Genomic DNA, 22460 nt, shown 5'->3' with positions numbered 1-22460 from the left:
AGGTGTAGGAGGGGGAGGAGGGGGAGGAGGTGGAGGAGGTGGACTGCGGGGTGACCTTCATGCGACTCGTCCATTACGAGCCCAGCTCCTGAGGACTCTCAGGTTACTTTACAAGGTGGTGGTCCAAATGTCTTGTGACACCCCCTCCCCCCCCCATTGCATTCTCTATAACTTACAAAATATTCAAATGAGGTTTATTTAAAACAGAAGCGAATATGCAAAGGGAAAAAAAATGTTAGGGGGTCAATTATTTTGGGGTCGCAAGACATCTGGAACAGCCTGCACAGTGCTATATAATTATACCGGATGACTGACGCGAGGTGAACCACTCTTTATTACAGAGCATGAAGGAATGTCTGTCCTTAGTGCTCGTGACGTCACTCCACATCGACCAGCCCCCCTCATTAATATCCATGAGCAGGTGACGTCCTCCAAATGGACACCCCCCCCCCACCGCTCATTAATAATAATGAGCGGGTGACGTCACTCAATATGGAGTACTCCCCCCCCCCCCACTAATAATCATGTGCAAGTGACGTCACTCCACATCGACCAGCCCCCCTCATTAATAATCATGAGCAGGTGACGTCCTCCAAATGGACACCGCCCCCCCCCCCCCCCATTATTATTACCTTCTATAATGAGCCAAGAATGTCTGTGTGCAACGCTCGTGACGTAACTCCACATCGACCAGCCCCCCTCATTAATAATCATGAACAGGTTACGTCACTGCACATGGAGTACCCTCCCCCTCATTAATAATCATGAGCAGGTGACGTCACTTCACATGAACCCCCCTCATTAATAATCATGAGCAGGTGACGTCACTCCACATGGAGTACCCTCCCCCTCATTAATAATCATGAGCAGGTGACGTCACTCCACATCAAACAGCCCCTCATTAATTATTAACAGATGACGTCCTCCAAAAGGAGTACCCTCCCCCTCATTAATAATCATGAGCAGGTGACGTCACTCCACGAGGGGGGGCGGGGCGCCTCCTCCCCCCTCGGCGTCAACTGATAACCCTCACTACAAAGGCAGAACCCTCACGTCACGTGATCTCCATAACGCTGTTGTTGAGACATCAAAGTAAAAAGGACGTCGTGATGAACAAGGGATTATAACCTTAAAATTAAATAATAGGTCTGTGTCACCGCGCCCTTACAAATTGCACACGAATTAATGCAATGAATATATCACGTCGCGGTCTGCTTTTCGCTTGCTAGTTTCAGATTTACTGCAATACACCCATCCTTGGACGGGCAAAAGGCTAGTGAAGGAATAATGATGTTAGGTGAGAGAGAACGAGACCACGCACACGTTGTCAAGTTCGAAACGGTGTCGGCTTTTCCAAGAATGCTCTGCAAGTCCGCGGGAACGTAACGGGGACGTTTCGGCCACGACAATCGCCGCCACAACACGAGAACATCACCCACCGAGGATAGAAATGCGTTGATGAGTCAAAGAAACCGTGGAACAGACGCGCTCGGCCTGGCACGATTAATTAAAATCGGATTGTTACGTTCACAATACGAGCATTGAATGGTTTCGCGTAAGAGTCGATGACCGCGTATTTGACGGGTCCATCATAGGTTGTAATAAGGCTTCGTGTCACCATGTCGAGGGGATAAAACACAACTCAAGAAGACCACGTGACGTTCGACGTCACGTGGCGGGAAGGCGAAATGGAGCAAACAAACAACGTAATGATTGGATCGTAAAAAAAGGAGGCGAAAATAATGACGATCGTGACAGCTCGCACAGCCGCCGTGTTCTCGTGATCTCTCGTGACCTCTGCACTCTGGACGAGCAGCGCCGGGAATTCCACCCCGTGGGTGGTTCCACATCACGTGATCGGCCGCGCCCCCCCCCCCATTGTGACACTCAAGAGTCACGTGCGAGTTCTCGGGAGGTCACGCGGCTCGACTCGGCAAGACGACGACGGACTCTCGGTTTTCCGACGGCAGGTGGACCGCGCTTGTGAACAAATGGGTATTTGACGCCCGCGGCCGTCCATAAATGACGTCACGCACCTAGGGGGGCGGGGGGGGGTCAGACATTTGTGACGATGTGTGACGAGGGGGGGGGGTGAGAAATGTGACGTCACATCACTAATTGTTATAACAGTGCGTATTTAATGTGGCAGCGGCACATTAAATACGCACTACACTACAATGACAATAGTTTAAAGCGATTTGAAGCATGTTTTATTTTCAAAATGGTAATATGGTTTTGGTGGGGGGGGGGGGGGAGAGCTTTGTGACGTCATATTTGAGGGGGGTTCTGACTTTTTGTGACGCCGTGTGACGAGGGGGGGGGGGGTCAAAAATCGTCCAAAATCGCGTGACGTCATTTATGGACGGCCCCTAGGGTTTCCACGACGTATTGCCCCGCGTGGTCCCATTCTTGTAGGGAAGTAAACCGGTTACTTTAGGGAACAATGTATTAAATATTCTACGGCTTCACCCCCCCCCCACCCCATGTTATTCTGTATAGGTAAGCGAAACGAAGGTTTTCTATTTTCCGTGCTTTTATTTCGTCCAGGCTACCGTGGATGCAATGGAGAATATGCTCTGTGCCACGTGGCCGTTTTCAAAACCCTTGATAGACCCACGTGGCCAGCCGCGGCCTTGTTAAAGTATTCTAGTTGCACTGCAGTCGTTTGCACGCCCATCTGAAGAGCTCGCTAATGTTTAGTATCGTGATACATATATATAGATAAAACTTGTATTGCGATGTGAATAAACATCCCGGATTTATTTAAGGGACTGGTTGATGTTTTTGCGTTTTTCTTGTAAATTCCAGTGGTGGTGGTTGGTCATCAACATTCCCATCAAGAGGCTTAGCGATCGAGTGTCCAGGCAGTGCAACTGCGCCAGGGGTCCACGAGCCGGAGAGCACTTGGCGTCGGGGTACGAAGAGGGAGGGGGAAGACAGAGAGGGGACACCATTCCATCCCTTCCACCAGGGCATAATGCCACCACGACCGACAAAACATCAATATAGTCAGCCATCATGTGTCAACCATCATCCTCCTTTTCATTCATGCTCAACAATAAATTGTAATCCATTAGTGTCATCCTTTGTCCTCAACCAAGTTCACTCAAACCTACAAGTTCTAGTAATTACTTTAATAATTACAATATTTGATTTTTATTACAATATTGCATATAAGACTTTACATATATAAAAAAAATATGATGCTACGTATCCCTTGTCACTAATACTGCGTCCCATCCTTACAGATAAATAATTTGCATTGCATTTCTAGTTTCAAATTAAAGAAACAGCCAAAAGTGCCTACATGCACAAGCGCTTGCTCAGATCATTGACAGGCCTGCGCAAGTGGTAGAAATTCCACACTCATTGCCGGAACCAGTCAATGCACAGGACAAAAATTGTTCATGTTCAGCAAAGTGGTACTCATGTTATTCATCTGGAGGGACGATGGCAAAGACGGACCTAGTTGATCCCGTCCAGAATTTGAACATGGGCCCTTCTGAGTTCTTCTGGCAACAGCGACACTTAATCACACACCCAAGAGACGGCCGGGTGGCTCAGATCCTGGTCCTGCGCTCAATTTAGATAAATTTCATCTCCAAAAATAAATTGTTTGACTGTAATGCGACTTGCTGTAGCAGGGAGGGTGGGAAAGTGGTGTCCACTTTTGTGTGGACCAGGGGTCATTCATTTGAAGGGATCTCAGACGTAGCTCTGTGATATCCGCTTCCGTGCACCATTCTCCAACACGAAGGGCCACACTGCTCGGCGAGATCGGAATGGGTACGAGGCCTCAAGCCGTGACGGTAACTGCACAATCAGGATACGATTGTGGAATACGAAAGTGTAAAAAAAGCACACCACAATCAACTTTTTAAAACAAAATATATTTATTGATCTCCTGATTGACATCTCACACCATACAAGCATTAGATTTTAGAAATGTGCTCGGAATATTCCCAGTGTATCACAGCAAACCTGACGCGCGAAAATGTGGCTCCAGATTTCACGGCTCATTGAATGAAATGGGACGGTCACACAGCAGTGTCTAACACTAGAGGGCGGTCTCCATTCGTGATCACTCACAGTCACCCTGGCAGCCATGCAATGATCCATCAATTCATTCATTAACTTTTGATCCTTATCACATCGCAAGAATAAATTGTTTTAGATTCGTGAACATGTACGCACCTTTTGTTCTTTAGACTGACGTTCAAAAACCAACCGAGTACAAACGAAATAGAATCAAAACAGTTCGAACCAATCCAACAATGCAGAATGATAAAGACAAGATGGACAATCAAGACAAGGCAGAATGGGAAAAACCAGGCAACACAAACAGTTCAGACAAGACTGAGCAAGCCCGTACAAATGAGACAAGTCATTCACAAATAAATGTAATAATTTATTCTTGAATCATATCGTGACCCAGAATTGTGGTAATTCATTGCATCACACAGAATGTGAATCGATGGTTCAGTCAAGGAGGGTACACAGCCAAGGAGGTTGGTGTTGATGTTTCCTTAAGTCCATTATCAGTTTACTTACACTCAGATCTAGAGCCTGAACCCAGGATTGCACCACTTGGGAGCTAATTGTCTCTAATATGACAGAGGTAGCCCCGGTGGCTCAGAGGTGAAGGTGCCGAGCTGGCACTGCAGAGATCCAGGTTTCAAATGCAGGCAGCTGCCTGTGGTTAAACGGAGTTCTCACGTATGAGTGAGTTTATGGTCTCAGCCCGGTAACCCAAACATTACAAGTAAAAAAATAAAAATATGATGAGTTTGACTGTCATACAACCATTATTACTCGATGTAGGTAGGTGGAGTGGAAAAGTGCAGCGCCCTGTCGACCAGGGGGTCACTTGATGGGATCTCAGAAGTAGCTCTGTAGTATCCCCTTCCGTGGGCTGTTTTCCACATTCATATCTGTGCGAGAGATACGAATGTGAATACTTAAGTCTCACGGCACCAACGTTAAAATTGTGAATAAAAGTGTCTCGACTGTGAACCCGCTAAGATACCTAGGGCTAGAAATGTGGAACTTTGATAGAGACACCTGACCTATAGCTTGAACCCAAGAATCCAGGCTTTCCGGCAGGACTAAATGATAATGGTGAACCTTGATTATAGAGACCAAGATGCAGGGCTTAAACCCAAACCCCCCAAGAGGTTACTGATCACGCACCTCCGATTAACACAGTTGGCTACGCACGGTGCAAAAGAAGTTCAACATACATATACGTACATGGCCCAGTGGCTCTGAACCGGCCATTATGAACGTGGAGCGAGCCCAGGACAAAATGCTCTGGGGGTCTCCTTTACTCGCCCTTGTATCGGGGAGGACGCTTCTCCTTGAAGGCAAGGAGACCCTCCAGACGATCCTTGGTCGGGATGACCTGGAAACCACCACACAGACACGCGTCCTCCTTTTACTACAAAAACAAAGATCCCCTGTATAGACTTAACAGACAGTTGGGGCAAGTGCTGACAGTGAGCACAACCTCTCAAGGCCAGCACGGCACATGAGGGGGTGGGTGGCCAGCACCACACCGCATCAGGTACTCATTTGAGTCTGACTCGGCCTAGGACGGGTTCAGATAAAAGTCACTGGTGGTGTTGGCCCTCAGCGGAAATCGAACTTCGGTCGCCCGGTTCGTAGCTCAGCGCGCTAACCGCTACACTACTGCTGTCTATGAATTGTCACTACAGTTCACAGACACATGTACAAAGGCATACACATACACACAAATACAAAGTCTCACACACCCACAAACCCATACACCTTCCATTACTACAGGCCACTCAGCTCCAGGTCTCCCCCTTCCTCAGTTCCAAACACATCTGTCACTACAGTCGACACATCTGCAAGTCAATGCCATCACACATCATTCCATCTCTCCTCGACCCAGAACGACTCTCCCCGTTATACCTGGTACCCAGGGATCAAACCTAAATCTCCAGGAGTTTGTTCACTCAGTCACCCTAACGTGGCCAGCGTGAACCCTCTCACCTGCGCGTAGCACGCCTGCTCAAACGCCATGCCCGTGGTCAGGTCCACCTGTGGAAACAGCCACGGGAAAATCTATTAAAGTGAAAGCCCCCCACCCCCGTTCTGCCCATATCACAACGCTACAGCCAAACGGAATGGGACTCACAACCAAAATGTCTTGAGCTCAAATCGTCCCTCCCTAGGCTCCATAAATTCAGTATCATTTTATGGGATGTCAACTGTGGTTGTCCGATTGAGAAACTGTTCCCCATGTCATAGGATGGTGAAATTGACATCAGGAAATGGGTTCTTATGGGTTGTTGTTATATTTTTTTTATTTATGAACATTTTGTGGAGTGGTTGCTCAAGGCTAGAGAGGAAGACAGAATGGTGAACGACAAGAGAGCACAGGTAAAAGACAACGCAAATGAAATTGCAGTTAATGAGAATGTAAAAATAAGTGTTACTATGGGACAGTCCAGACGAGACAGAACCAACAATTATTACACTAGTTTGTTTTTTTTTTACCCAGGAAAGCCTCCCCGAGTCTCATGGCTCTTTTTGAAGCGGGTCCTGCCAGGTTTTCCGCAGTAGGAGGGGAGGCGGGGGCGTCGGGGGTGGGGTGGGGGATGAATGTCATATAGATTATAATTGAGTAATGTGTGCCTTTTTTTTACTTGCCAAATTAGGGCCACGAAGCCAGCACACAATGGCCGACGCTCCTATGAATGACGTCGAAACAACACCTCACACATGAAGCAGTAAAGGGGCAGCACAAGTGAGACAGAACAACGCTGGTATACACGAGACATTGCAGACAAAGGCAGGCAGTGCACATGAGATGGTACAAAGGGAAAGAGGCAACAGATGTGGCAGCACAAATTAAACATTTCAGACTAAGCGTATCCAGACAGAAGAATAATGAGACTGTACATATGACACGACAGAATCCTTGAATTGGGACAATGTATAGCATTTTTAGGGGGGGGGGCGGCAGGGGCGGTGAGTCATACAAGCTGGCGTTTGTGTGTGAACCACGTGTTTGGGATTGTAATCGTGTCCTCAGGGCCCTGACAGTGCACGGTCGAGAGTCTCACCTCAACACCCCGATCGATGGCCATCTTAGCCATGCGGAGAGCAACAGGGGCCTAGGAGGGAAAGAAGATACACACATACACACGTGGGCATGTATATACTCGTACGTGTAAGCATGCTCACACACACACATGGTTCGTCAGTAAGAGTCAACATTACGCAAACGAAAAAGCTTTCCCGGAGAATCGTACAGACGATTGGTGCAATCAATCAATCAAACCTTAATACTGCACCCTTAAAAAAATCCTCATCAAATCGTCACTGAGCTCTTGACTTGTTATGTGCTGGAATTTACATATTGCTCCAGGTACTCATTTGAGGATGAGTAATTGTAGGGGAGGCTCAGGACTGTTTGAGATGTTCGCCGCTGTTACTGCTCATAAGTGGATATCAAACTCAGGTCGCTGGGTTCTTGGCACAGTACGGCACATTAATTACCCCGCTACCACTCCCCACACATATACATATACTGTGAGGGAAAAAAAGTATTTGATCCACTGCTGATTTTGTACGTTTGCCCACTGACAAAGAAATAATCAGTCTATAATTTTAATGGTAGATTTATTTGAACAGTGAGAGACAGAATAACAACAACAAAAATCCAGAAAAACGCATGTCAAAAATGTTATACATTTATTTGCATTTTAATGAGGGAAATAAGTATTTGACCCCTCTGCAAAACATGACTTAGTACTTGGTGGCAAAACCCTTGTTGGCAATCACAGAGGTCAGACGTTTCTTGTAGTTGGCCACCAGGTTTGCACACATCTCAGGAGGGATTTTGTCCCACTCCTCTTTGCAGATCTTCTCCAAGTCATTAAGGTTTCGAGGCTGACGTTTGGCAACTCAGATCAAATACTTTTTTCCCTCACTGTACGTACATACATGCATATGCACGAATATAAGTTTATCCCTGTTTATCCAGCCAAACGAGAAGCTGCCTGGCCATGCGGTGGGGCTGGGCATGAGGGAAATGTGACCCAGCCAACGCAATATTGCCTGCCGGAACAGTAAACAGATGGCACTCTACCGCTGCCTCTGGGCATGTGTGTTGTTACATCATCGGATAACCTCACATAATCCAACCTGGTTAACCCCCCCCCCCCCCAGAATGGATCGTGTGGGCAGCGAGCCTCAAGACGGATTGCACCCGGGGCAGTGTTAACATTTCGAGCAGGCACAGGGGTGGTTCTGTCATGCGGCGCGTGCGAGTCACGTTGACCTCTACCGCTCAGCGTCTGCTGCTCGAGAGTTTAGTGCAGCCTTCAGTGGGACCCAGTGGGAGGCTTTACAACAGTCTCTGTGGAAGGCAGCCTAGCGTCTCGGTCAGACAGGGTTTAGAGACAGATTTTGCGATCGCTTTGTCAATCCGCTGCGAGATGAAGGCCTGTCCACATTGTGCCGATCATGGGGGTGTTGTTCGACCATACTTTACCACGGCGGGTCGCCGATGGTCGGTGAAGCAAAACCGGCCCTCAGGACTGGATTAGATATTAGCTTTGGCCAGGAATGGGAACGCAGGTCACCGGGTTCGTAGCGCAGTGTGCCAACCACTGCATGGTATTATATTAATCACCTAAAGACAGAGCAGGTTACTGAATAGCGGGTTACTGAATAGCGAGTCTGAATCGTGAGAATTCGTGAAATCTTAGAGGAGCTGTGATTGGTTTCTTGTTTAATTTGTATAGAATAATATTTTACAGCCCCTTGTCAATCCACTGATGGATGAAGGCCTTCCCAAGCTGTGTCAGTTGCGAGCATTATTTGACCATACTTCACCACGCTCAGAAGTTTACAATGGCTGCGCATCTCTCTCTCTCTCAGGAGGTTCACATTGGTCGTGCTTGTTGTGTGTCCCTCTAGGAAGTTCACAATGGCCATACTTGTTGTGTCGCTCTCTTTTCGGAGGTTCACAATGGCCGTGCTTGCTCTGTGTTCCTAAGTTGAAAACTAATTTCTTAAGAACTGCTTTTTGCGTTTAGTTTGTTGTCCTTCCCCCGCACTTCTGATTAGCACGGTTGACTACGTTAAGGTGCAAAAGAAGTTCAACATTCATCCCTTTTGAAAAATTCACAATGGCCCTGGTTGTGTGTTTGTAGTTAGCGCGCTGTGCTACAAACCTGGCAACACGAGTTCGATTCCCGCTCATGGCCAACACCAGTGACGATTATCTGAAACGGTCCTGGGCCTCCCCTCGGTCGCCTCAGCCTCAAATGAGTACCTGGTATGTAAGCATCGCACCGGGTACATCGCACCAGGTGTGGTGATGTCCACCCACCCCCTCGTCTGCCATTGCTGGCCTTCGTAGGGGCTCGCTAAGGGCACTTGCCCCAACAGTCTGTTAAGGCTATATGGGGGATTTTTGTCTTTTTCGTCTCTCTCACAGGAGGTGTCACGATGAGTCGGCACCTGCGTGCGTATCTCGCGGGCGAGCTCGAGGGCGGAGAGGAAGGCGGCGTCCCCCAGTTGGTTCTGAGCGACGTCTCGCGACACGAGGCCCAGCACCGCCGCCTGGGCCCCGTCCAGCACGCGGGCCGAGAAGATGAGCTCCTTCGCCACGGAGGGTCCGACGAGGCGGGGGAGACGCTGGGTCCCACCTACACGGGGGACGCGCGGGACACGGCACTTGAGCACGGGGGGTGCGGGGGACACGGCGGGAACACAGGGACTGGGACACGAAGACACGCGGACGCAGAGACCCGGGGACATCGGCACACGGAGACACACAGACGCTGGGCCTGACACTTGCTGGCGCAATAACGCTGTGGTCTGTGATGTCCCTTGGAGGTGAAGTGGGTGGATCATGCAGACTTCTTCTAAACCCACGCGGCTGCACGGCAATCAGGAGGTGGCAGGACAGCAAGTGGTTTAACGAACTCGTTCGTGCAGAGCTTTCAGTGTCGTTAGTTCGTACGCACGGTAGATTTTGCCTGATGACCTCTTGACCTTAATGTCACGTATTTCTTTTACACTTACAACAATTACCCAGCCTCAATGAATCTCAAGTCTCTTTTCAGGAGGGTCCCTGATACAGCTGTTTGTCCAATTATTTGTTTTGTCGTGTGGGGGAAAAGTTGGGGAATACCTGGGGCAAAACCCGCACCGATGAGGGCATAAGACCCAATTTGTCTACAAAGATGGGCTAATAAACCCCCCCCCGCCCCCCCCCCCACTGCATTGCCACGTCCTGGCTCTCTCACACTCAACTCAGCGGATTTTCGCAAAGCTGCAGTGTACACCAACCCTAACCCTCCAAAAATTCCGGAGGACAGGCATGCGCCACCATGGTACGGGTGCAGTGTACGTGCAAGTACTTTATATTCAACACACACACTACACACGTGTAAGTATAATTAGCAAACACTGGGTCCGTTACAATTCTCCCCTCGAGTGATTTGATGAACCATCACGATTTGGGGTCAGAATTCAAATCAGATTCCATTATTTTTTCTCATTAAAAAAATATAATCTAAATCGTATTTTGTGTAATTGATTCTGTCTTGTTTGCACAACTTCATGTGGATTCCATCAGTCTAAATGTAAAATTAGTAATACCAATTTACAGCCTTTATCAATCTACTGCTGGATGAAGATCTCCCCACACCATGTTAATCATGTAGGTTGTTTAACGACACTTGCCCACACCGGTCAGTGTGAATAAGTGAAGAGGTTAGGGTGAGCACTGGTTCAGATATTACTTTCCACTGATAGCCATGACTGAGAATCTGGTCACTTAATTCACAGCGCAGCACGCTAACCGTTGTGCCACTGCTCCATCCCCAAATTATATACATTTTTTACAATTAGTGAATTATCAATTCAAATATGCATAATTCTATGCCTGTGCCGTGAGCATAATATTTTAATTCATAGATGAATTAACCAATTGTTACAGTACTTAATGTGCACGGTAGATGTATACCCGACCGTACGCATACATTATCCTCTGTCCACTCTCTTATTTCCATCTCTCTCACGGCCTCCCACTGCTCTCTCCCATTTTGCTGGCTCCCCCCCCCCGTCCCTTCTCTACCCGACATTCACACATGACCTACATTCGTGTAAAAAGTAGGTCAATGCGCTTTTACCAACGCTTGTCTTAACTCTTGAGATCTCATCCAGAAACTGCGAGATCATGAATTCAAACCCTGGGTCAGAATGTTCTCCCGGGGGTGGGGGGGCAGCAAGGATTGGAGGGGGGGGGGAGTTCACAATGGCTGTGGCAGAGACTATGATCTGGCACCACTGAGATTCTGGGTTCAAGCGCTGGGTCTGGGTTTCTCCCTCACTCTCTTTGGGATCGTAATGGCCTGACAGATACTGAGACAACGCTTATGAAATGCGGGGTTGAGCCCTGGCTCTGGGTCTCTGTCTCTGTGGGCTCATAATGGTAATTTTTCAGATTGCTAAAACATTACTGTCGAGAAACTGGGTTCAAGCCAGGGGTCTGGGTTTTTCTGCGTGATCCATAATGGGTGTGACATGATGCTGAGAAAATACTTGTGAGATTCTGTGTTCGAGCTCTGGGTCTGGGTCTCTCTCCATTGGTTCATAATGGCTGTGCCACAGACGCTGTATCATCACAAATGAGACCCTGGATTCTTTGTATGGGTGTCTCATTCATAGAAAAAAATACATAGTTGTTTAAGTTTTTATTTTTGAGATGGACTGATAAGACAATGGTTTATTTGAGATGTTTTTGTACAGGAACCTGGGATGCGCTGCATGCAGACCACTTTAGACCCGCAAATTGTCTTTTATTATATCTCTAGAAGCTCAAAATGGCAATGCCAACGACAACTTGATGTCGAAGCCATGTAAACAGGGTAAAATAAACCCGATATTGTATAAAAAATAAACTGCTAAATAAATGTCAATACATTCAAGGAAATAAAAGATTGTGAATCTTTAGAAGCACATTTTAGGAACTCTGTGGGTAACACCTACTGTGTGACCCTGTGCTTGTAGGGCACCAGAAGATGGAGGCCAACTGAGAGGGGAGGACGTGTGAAGGGAGTGGTGCTGCAGTGTTCCGGGTTCTGGACTCACCAGCTCCGGGAATGATGCCGAGCTTGGTTTCAACAAGGCCCATCTTGGCTGTAGAGGCTGCGGGAAGAGTTAACGCAAGGACGCTGTAATCAGTCGGGACGCCGCGACGGGGAAACACTAATCCAATGTATTGTGCGATATGAGGTGCGCGACAATCATGTTGTTCCTTTTGCAAAATGTCGGCATATTGTGATAACCAATGCTATTTAAAAATATATATGGTCATTTCAAATAAAATTGCTATTACCAAGTTAATTAGTGCTTTAAAAACCATTTTCCAGAGTAAGTGACAATTTTGTGATTATATAAACACTCGTTTTAATAGTTTGCTGATTTAATTATTATTTGTTATTGTGTAGCTGACAGCATGTGTGTATTATGAACATTATAGATTTTAACGATGCAATGATTACAAGACTTATGGTCGGATTATGTTGAGTGAACTGCGGTTTAATTTTTAAGTTCAAGTTCATTTTACATCATGGGACCTCCTTTGTCAGTACCAAAATATGAGAATAGGTTTTCCCCTTTTTTTCTGGCAATAAACACGTGTTAAGATGTTAAAACACCAAACTGAAACCTTTTACAAGGAATCATGTCTGCATTAACCACAATACTTGTAGTCAGAATTCAAACATAAAACACACTCTGATAATATATGATGCATTGTTTTAGAAACGGATTGGTCCACAACCAGAGACAGCTTTCTTTGGAGCCGAGTCTCAAATGGTGTTAGACCAGAGGACGCCAAAAAGTTAATTTTATTTAACAAGGTGAGAACTTATTTGGAAGAGTAACCTGGATCAGCAAACTGACAAAAGCAAAACAAATAAAAACAGTATGACAAAATATGCATTTCCTAACCACTACACTAGCGCCCATACAACAAAGACCACCCGTACACACACATATGCATATGCATGTACACGCACACGCATGTACACAAATACATACCTGCTACGCGGATGTCACAGGCGAGGGCCATCTCAAGGCCGCCGCCCAGAGCTGCCCCGTCCAAGGCAGCAATGGTGGGGACCGGCAAGTTTCCTGAGGTCACGGGGTCAGTCGCTCAGCAGTCAGGTCATGAGGTCAGGTTACGACGCACATAGTGCATGCATGACCAGGTGGGAGCCCACTGTTCTGTTTGCAAGGGAAACCTGGGTTGAAACACTGGATGAACAATATCATTACAATCCCTGACTTAGGAGTGAGGGGAGTAATTGCATTAGCCAAAGTGTGACTTGGATGAGATTACTTTGGGAAGGAGCTGTACTACGTGGTGCCATCAGAAAGCGGTGCATTCACTTTGTAGTGCATCACTTCTCTGTTCCCATATATATGCTCCCCGCCTTCACCAACTCACACTGACCAACACACTTAAGTATGGTCAAATAACCCCCGCCAACCTGCACAGTGTGGGGGAGGCCCTTAATCCAGCAGCGTAGTGACTAAGGCGCTGTAATTGTAAGGATAGCTACCACAATCCCGTAATGCACTGGTCTTTTCTACGTGAGATTGAGTGACTTATGTAGGATGTTTAATCATATAATTGATCAAGTAACCATATTATTTTAATCAGTAATCACAGATTACTTAACAAAAAACATAAATACTTCCAACATTACTCCTGCCTTAGTCGGGCGCAGGGTTGCACACGTCACTAATCCAGGACAGTAAAACCTCTCTGTTTCCCCGATTTTACTTTCGCAAAAATTCGGTTATTCGCGGTTTTATATTTGTATGCCAGTGCAAGCTTCGCACCTTTTTCCTTCGACTATTCGCGATTTGGCAACACGGCATCACGGGGGAGGCGAGCTGTACTTGCTCAGTAAAGTAGCATTGTTTTTTTATTTCATTTCCATCGTGGGGGTCTAAGCGTCAAGTGAGTGGAGGAAGTGTGAGTGAGAGTAAAAAGTAGAAAAAAGTCATGAGTTTAGCTCAAAAAAGTTGAAGTGTTGGGCTGGCGTGCTCATCGCAATAATGCAATCTGCTGACCAATCATCATCACACCCCCATCATCATCCAAATTTACAATGAAATCTACTGATATTTTATTTTCTTTCTTCTATTTCTTTGGATATTTTTGTTATTATATATTTGTTTTTTTATAGAAGTGAATTAAGAATATGGATGCTAATTATGTATAGAGTACTGTTTTTGTTTTGCTGCCTTGCCCAAGATTTTATTTGTTGTTAAATAATCTGCAGGAATTGATGTCCTTATGCAATTTGTCCTCATACTTTTTTTGTGACTTGCTTAACTTTCCTATACTTTGCACTCCTGTTGTTATATTGTTTGTTGTCGTAACTTTCAGACCCACACCGACTGAACATCTGTGAAAAAAAGCTTCATAGCTCATCGGATTCTTCCAGTCTAAATAAAGATTCTGATTCATGTTATTAAACATTTTCATTTTCTCCAGTTCAGTCAGACACGGGATACCTAACCCCCCGTTTCCCATATAAACATAGGTACCTACATTCACGAATTCTACTTTCGCCGCAGATTTTCAAGAACCGAACCCTCGCAGATGTCAAGGCTTTACCGTACAGTGAAGAAGAGGGTTGGTGGTTCACACAAATTCGTGACACTCACTCCCTACCCCTTGCCAGGGTAAAAGCAGTACAGAAAGTGGATTAATGCCCATATGTATTCCATCTGTACTGACATTGTTACCCCTCAATCGTGTGGGTTTTCTGCGGGTACTACATGTATAAACACTCGTTAATGGGGTTGAGCAATAATCCAAATATAGGATCACAGAGCTTGGCAATTGTTAGCACTGATTCTGGCTGCCGTCCCACTTGTCTGTGGATTCCCACGGCTCTTTTAACAATTCTCTCTCTCTCTGTGGAGAGTGAACGAATACTGTGCACATTACAAATTCTATGTTATGATTATTATCCAGTAGCGTTGGTTTAGGAGGTCATGCTCTATGGACGACTCAGAGTCCTGGTCTCCTGGAGTGTCAGTCAGAGTTCCCCTCAATCCGCTCCCAGCCTTGGCCCACTGTCTCACCGAGGTCCACCGACAATTGTCGAAGGTCTGCTACAAAAGGACCAACTTCTAACTCAGGCATCCGTGCTCTTTCCTTGAGATCGGCCCCTGTAAGAGATTGGCACAGGTGGGGGTAAGAGGTTTGCAAAGAAGGAACACACAGCAGAAATGCTATACAGCTCTTATCTTACAGGGTCACACACACCTAGGATGCAGGTGCTCTAAGAGACACCACTGCACTGCAAGTTCTGTGGTGGGTTTTTTTTTCAACTTCTCTTTTACCCCAAATGTATTCTCATTGAGCCACTGTTGCAAAGCAGGACAACCATTCGTTGTCACAAAACGCCTTCGGGTAAGGATGACAGTCAAACCAATAGTTTACGTTCTCACGGCTGGAACATAGCCGAATTAACAGCACAGCCAAATTTAACATGATGCTTTTTGTGTGCAGTCGTCAGTGACCGGGCCTATTACATCAACTCGCGACACGGGGGAACGTAGTTTAATCACAGGCGGCTGCTGGGATTCAAAACCAGACTCTACGCGGTGCCAGCTTGGCGTGCTGACCTCTAGGCCACCTGGCCAGCTCTGACTGCCGTATGTTTCCATACAGTGGCACTGCACAGACCATCACAGCATGATGGCGCCACCACAGTGCCATGGCAGCGGTTATTAGATCTACGTAACTTGGAAGATAACGGACAGAATATTAAGTTGTGGTCAGAGAGACCCTGCACGGATGAATTTGAAAGAGTGGAGGCACAATATGAAGCCGTGACAGCATTGACCTTGGAAGGATTGTTCCAGCAGCTAATGGTTACGGTTATGATCAGGACTAAAAATCGAATTTGTGTGAGGATCAGAATTAGTGTTCGGGTCAAAATTCATATTCGTGTTCGAATAATTGTGAGGGCTAGTGTTAGTGTTATGGCTGATATCAGTGCTAGTGTTGGATTTCGGTGTTGAGTGTTATATTTCAGGCTCGTGTTCATGTTAGGGTTAGGGCCAGTGTGAGTGTAAGCGTCAGGGCTAAGTAAGGTGTTCATTTCACCTGCACAGAAAATTCCCGGCACCTCGCTCCTTACAATGACAACTCTCACAGTGCGGTTCCATCTCACAGCCACCATCACCTCCTTTAACTGACACATTAACAACATCGTGAGAAACATCACCACCAACACCATCATCATCATCATTGCATACAACACCACATGACAAACGAGTGAACCCGTTAAACTCCACCAAATTCAATCTCTGATCGACCCAGTACCTAAGATCTAATCTTAACATCTCATCTAACTCCATGCGCAATTGCCATTCCTGCTCCAGTTGGTACTCTGATCACTGTCTAGTCAATAGAAGGTTATTTTCATTTATACAGCGTCCATATCTCAAGACGCTGTACAGAAACAATGGGCATATTTATTTAATAGAGATCACCAGTCGAAGGCCAAGAATAAAGGGAAATCTTCTTGACCCTGGACCTCCCACTGAGTAAAGATTGCTTAGGCAGTAGAGCACAGTGGGAGCCAACCCTGAATTGTCAAACCTACCATTAGGACCGAAAAACAACCCACCTGGCCGGGTTTTACAATGACAGTGATTTGGATGGCTCACATCATTTCTATTCTTGCTTCCCCTGGCGCACTGCCAGTGTATTTTGCAACAAACGACCGCCAAATTTGCTTCAGCTGTCACTGACGACATTCAAGTGGGCATGACAGTCTCTGTCTTTAACTTACACACATTTAATTAACTAAACTTTTCCACCACCATGATTTAACCTCAGCCGCCTCGAGGCCACACTTTTTTTTAAACGTGAGCTTATTAAAAAAAATGTCATTGTTCATACTTCTTATCTCATACCGACTACAAGGCTGCAATGAACAAATGTAAACATGCCATCATGCAAGGATCAACTTGACTCCGTCAACCACAATTTTGTGAAAATGTAATTAAGTTGGTCAGCTCTTGCCCTTTCTGATCCTATGCCAAAACAGTTTACAACCACTCCTGCAAGAGATCACTTCCACAAATGAATGACGAATTGTTTATTCGAATGCATTTTCCATCCATCATCATCAGTGGCAGCAGTAGTAACTTCACCATCATGAAAAAGTCATGATATAAAAAATGACCAAACACCAGACAATGAAGAATTATTTTGAACAAGAGTAACTTGTTGATGCTTTTTTTATATATTTACCATTTTAAAACGATTAACACTATTAGCAGCAGCAACTATGATCAATGTCACGTTACACGTACACACGTGTTGTGTACGTGTTGCGTGCATTGTTATGCACGGTCAACACACTTGGTGTGTAGGTGTTGTTTGTGCATTGTTATGCTGTATGTGTTATATATGTGATGTGGCATGTGCTGTGCGTGCTATACGTGTGCTGTGCATGCTATACGTGTGTTGTGCATTCATTATCTATTGTTCCTTTGCGTTGAAGGTCCGATTGTACGTTGTATGACTTACGGCCTTCACTAGGGTTTTGCCGAGTGCATTTTTTGCTTCTGGGCGATTTAAACCCACGACGACGATTCCTAAAGACACCACACAATCACCATTACTCCACACAGCATCACCACGATAACCATCACCACAATCACCGTCACCACACACACCATCACACACCATTGCCACACACATCACATTTAGGATGTAGGGCACACAGCTGTATAAACGGGACCCTTAATGAGACGTGACGAAACATGGGCAAACACAATCGATTCTTAAATCAAATCGTTAACATAATTGGCGACAATTATCCCTAATCGAGTCTCGGTATGGGCGTGATGATTCCCCCACGGAAAATAAAAAAAACAGTTTTCATTTTCGTACACTTCTCACAATGCTGTATTCGGAGCACTGAAAATAATCCGTCTTTTTACTTAACAAAATGCCAAGATTTCGATTTAAAGCTTTCGTGACTGCAAGGATTCATCTTCTTTGGTTCTTTCGGTAAAGTCACGTAGAATGAGAATAAAATAATAAAATAACACAGTAAAATTCTCACGACGTTTCGGCCACAACGCAAGCGGCCGTCTTCAGGTGAAAGGTACAGACCTGTCGGGACGAAGCTCTGTCGTGAGAATTTTACTGTGTTATTTTATTATTTTATTCTCATTCTACGTGACTTTACCGAAAGAACCAAAGAAGAAAAATGCCAAGATAATATGCATTGAGGTTTTTTTTTTACATTCTCTAGGATTTAAATAACATTCTGCTGAAAACATTACATTAAAAGGAGCACATTTTTTTAAAAGTTAAAGCAATTTTAAATTAACCGTGTCGGTCTTCTGTTATTCATTAATCTCAATTCTACGGCATCGCTGTTATACGCGTTCTGAACTTACTCCGCGGTTAAACTCAAATGTTTATACTGGTAGGAACGAAGTTGTAAACTGAGTGTACCAGCCTGCAATAGATGAATGTGTCCGTCCGTCCGTCCCCTTTCAATACTTTAACGAAGTGAAATCTCGTGCTGTTGGGGTGTAAAAATAAAATTGCGCAAAATTCCAATATTCCTACCAGCCCACCCTGCAGGGACCTGTTTTGTCACACGGAAAACACCGTTTAGCCAGGTACCCAGCGAGTTTCGGTGGCAACAGCTAACAGCAGCCACTAAGGGGCCATCCATTCAATGCGTACGCATGGAGGAGGAGGAGGAGGGGGGGGAGTTAACCCAAATGCGTTCGCTTGCGTATGGGGATGGGGGTCTACTGACAATGTACGCATAGGAAACGGGGAGGGGGGGGGGGTGAAGTCTCGATAATAATACAGCCGGCGGTGGACTATCTGTTTGCGTAAACAGGTTAATATTATTAATCACTGATCGTTTCTGCGTGGATTAAACATCGGCCGTTCTATAGGATTCGGGGGGGTGGGGGGGGTAAAAAGTCCGCGTAGGCCTACAGGGAGGGGGGATGGGCCAAGTTTTGACAGATTTTCGCGAACCTACGAAATGTATGGCCCCTAACAACAGAGATATTGTGGCGAGGAAGCCAGCCAGCCCATGTTTCCCACTGCAAGACGCTCGTGCTTGCTTTGCCGCCTCTTAATGCGCTTTCTCAAATGAGCATGTTTAGTACGCAATACGATAGAGTCCGGTACTTTCAACAATTGTAAATAAATCAAACGATTTATTATAACAATTAAATGAAGAATAGCAACAATCGATTCACTGGAGGTGCTGGGTCGTATAGCCCTCCCCGTGTCGACTAGAGCGGTACTTCACAAGCGGTGTCAGCGGAGTTTTTAAAAGGGTTTTGGAAGAGGTTGCTTTGATTGTTGACTCGGATAGGAGAAAAATATTTTTTTTACACTTATGAAAATATGTTCCTGAATTATTTTTGTATATAATCTGATATTTAAAAAAATGTCTGTTTATTATAAGTAAAACAAATATTTGCTTAATGTATGCATTATTATTACTCCTACAGATGCCGACCTGTAACCTTGCAGAAATTTCGGTGGAAATTATGTTTCTGTGAGGTATTTTTGTTAAAACTAGCACGAAGATTTTGATGTGACCGTCCGTCCCCCGCCAGCCAACAAGCAAAACTAGAGTACGGTACAGTATAACATTGCGTCTTTATTATGCTTTCCGTTAACCTTCATGTCACAGGCATTTCTATTTTATAAATACAGTAACAGCAGTGGCGGTCACGTCCACGTGGGGGCCGCTACATTAGGAACACGTTCTGGAGGCTCACATCCAGCAGACGTGTGGCCTGCTCGTCATTTAAAAAAAAAAAACATTAATCCATCTCCCTCGCAACCGTCACGGAGCAACTGTTACGTAGCAACGGTTGCTAAGCAATTCGAGCTCAAACCCCCCCCAACCCCTCCTCCTCCGAACCCCCCCCCCCCCGGTTGTTATGGTGACCGCACCCACCCTCGTCGTCGCCCTCCAGGTACCGCACGGTCACCTCCTCGCGCGGGCCCGGGGAGGCGCCTCCTAGGGTGGCGGCGCCGCCGCCCCCGGATCGACGCAAGCCGGTAGAGAATCCAGCCGAGGACGGGCATCCGCTAGGCCTCCACGGGGTCGCGCACGGAGCTGCCGCTCTCGGGCGCGCCGCGTCGGCCGCCAGGCGCGCGACGCGGCGCGCCCGGGCGAGCAAAGCGACTCGAGAGAACATCGAAGGGGAAAGAAAGTAAAAAAATAAACGTCAGTCGTTGTAGGTTTGCGCCTCGCGTAGCCCACCTTGCCGCGGCGTTTTAACGTTCAGCTGATGGGGATATTTGCCCGCAACCCCCCCACACCCCACCGTGCACTTTAAACCAAGTGGGGGGGTGGCAGAGAGAGGGAGGGGGAGGCGTGGAGGGAGCGGCCGGCGACGCCGACTGCAGCGGCTGCAGCGATTGGCCTCCTTGGTGGGGGTGGCGACAGCCCACGGCGTGCCGGGTGCGCTCCCGGACAGATCCCCCCCCATCCACCCCCCCATCCTATCCCCCCCACCCACCCACCCCTCCATCCCATCCCCCCCACCCACCCACCCCTCCATCCCATCCTATCCCCCCCACCCCCCCATCCCCCCATCCTATCCCCCCCACCCACCCACCCCCCATCCCATCCTATCCCCCCCACCCACCCACCCCCCATCCCATCCTATCCCCCCCACCCACCCCCCATCCCATCCTATCCCCCCCACCCACCCCCCATCCCATCCTATCCCCCCCACCCATTCACCCCCCATCCCATCCCCCCCACCCACCCACCCCCCATCCCATCCCCCCCACCCACCCACCCACCCCCCATCCCATCCCCCCCACCCCCCATCCCATCCCCCCCACCCCCTATCCCATCCCCCCCACCCCCCATCCCATTCCCCCATCCCATCCCCCCCACCCCCCATCCCATCCCCCCCACCCACCCACCCCCCATCCCATCCCCCCCACCCCCCATCCCATCCCCCCCACCCCCTATCCCATCCCCCCCACCCCCCATCCCATCCCCCCATCCCATCCCCCCCACCCCCCATCCCATCCCCCCCACCCACCCACCCCCCATCCCATCAACCCCACCCCCATCCCCCCCACCCACTCACCCCCCATCCCATCCCCCCCACCCACCCCATCCCCCCATCCCCCCACCCACCCCCATCCCATCCCCCCCACCCACCCCCCATCCCATCCACGGATCCGAGTGGAGTCTGAGCTGAGCCGGCGAGATTCACTCACAACGAGACAAACACGAAGGTTCGTGTTTGTCTCGACCTAAGGGCTGTTGGGGCAAGTGCTGTTAGCGAGTCGCACCTGTGAAGGCCTGTGGTACACGAGAGGGGGGTGGGTGGCCAGCACCACGCCCGACCGCCTTTGTTTCCCCGGCGGCGATGATTTTACACACCGCACCAGGTACTCATTCGAGGCTGAGTTGACCTCAGAGGACCGGTTCAGATTAATGCTTCACTGGTGTTGGTGGCCGTGAGCGGAAATCAAACTCGGGTTGGCTGGGTTCGTAGCGCAGCGCGCTAACCGGTACACACACAAGCAGCAACGACTCATGCATTGAGTGTCCTTTATTTAACCGCTGGTGACCACATTGAGCTGAACAAACTGCCTCTATGGAGAGTGTGAAGACGAACCTGTGAAGTGTGGACTTGTTGAATAAAGGTGCCTCCTGGAAACCCTTGTCTCCGAATCGTGACACTACGTTAACATTACCTCTGAATATCGATTCAGTATTCTTTATTTAACCATTCCTTGTCCATTATTACGACTACTTTCATGCAATGTTGTTTCACTGAGAATTGACTCGTGTAATTAATTCTGTGCACCAATGTCATCCATATAACCTTTAGTGACACATTACACGGATCATATGAACATCGAACAATAAACGTCTGTCCAGTTGGCGTCAACATTTTATTTGGTTAGTCAGTTTCACAGTTTCACATCACATCTCAATGTCTCTTCCTCAACATGTCTTTAAAATTCCTTTCCTATAAGTTATTTTATTAATTATGTGTCCTTGATTTAACTAAGAATGGATCCCATTGACAACTCTGCATATTAAAATAGGGCTATACCAAATAAAATAAACTGAAAACTGAAATGAAAAGAAAGCTGCAGAGTTGGTCTCAAAATAATTTAGACACACAAGTCACGTACAGCAAGTTCGCAAAACAATTGCAGGTATCAATTATATGGACACAACTGGAACACATCGCAGAGTATGTATACCAAGGGGAGTTCATGAATGCAGACTTACGATCAAAATTATTAAATGAAGAGTCAGACAAGAGCAGGTTGGAGTGCCTTTTGAAAACTGAACTTCACACTGAAAAGCAACATTGCAATGTGTCTGAATAAG

General features: G+C 47.1%; 1 protein-coding gene and 1 long non-coding RNA gene across 2 annotated transcripts; one reads left to right on the top strand and one right to left on the bottom strand.

Moving 5' to 3' along the window:
* The first annotated feature begins 19 nt into the window (after window positions 1-19).
* Window positions 20-2771, top strand: LOC142924220 (uncharacterized). The gene is made up of 2 exons (XR_012941401.1): window positions 20-818; window positions 871-2771. It is a non-coding gene; the product is annotated as an uncharacterized LOC142924220 (long non-coding RNA).
* Window positions 2772-4395: 1624 nt separating this feature from the next.
* LOC116943746 (methylglutaconyl-CoA hydratase, mitochondrial-like) lies at window positions 4396-20510 on the bottom strand. The gene is made up of 10 exons (XM_032956897.2): window positions 20043-20510; window positions 17621-17688; window positions 16187-16274; window positions 15157-15243; window positions 13093-13185; window positions 12139-12195; window positions 9499-9686; window positions 7092-7142; window positions 6016-6063; window positions 4396-5401 (listed from the first exon to the last, which is right to left on the bottom strand). Exons 1-10 carry the CDS (start codon window positions 20284-20286, stop codon window positions 5324-5326), a joined length of 1002 nt encoding a protein of 333 aa, XP_032812788.2. The 5' UTR covers window positions 20287-20510; the 3' UTR covers window positions 4396-5323.
* Window positions 20511-22460: the final 1950 nt, after the last annotated feature.

This window comes from Petromyzon marinus, chromosome 1 (genome assembly GCF_048934315.1).
Source record: "Petromyzon marinus isolate PM22_M1 ecotype Great Lakes invasive population chromosome 1, UKy_Petmar_22M1.pri1.0, whole genome shotgun sequence".
NCBI classification, from domain to species: Eukaryota; Metazoa; Chordata; class Hyperoartia; order Petromyzontiformes; family Petromyzontidae; genus Petromyzon; species Petromyzon marinus.
The sequence above is the reverse complement of the archived record's forward strand: the minus strand, read 5'-3'. Positions and strand labels throughout refer to the sequence as shown.

What these genes read in the sequence shown, in the direction of transcription:
- LOC116943746 (XM_032956897.2), bottom strand. Translation starts at nt 20,286, where the DNA reads ATGTTCTCTCGAGTCGCTTTGCTCGCCCGGGCGCGCCGCGTCGCGCGC. An exon ending in GCAAAACCCTAGTGAAGGCC is followed by an intron (nt 16,275 to 17,620) that starts GTAAGTCATACA and finishes TTAATGTGTCAG; the next exon opens with TTAAAGGAGGTGATGGTGGC. An exon ending in GCCGGGAATTTTCTGTGCAG is followed by an intron (nt 15,244 to 16,186) that starts GTGAAATGAACA and finishes AATCTCTTACAG; the next exon opens with GGGCCGATCTCAAGGAAAGA.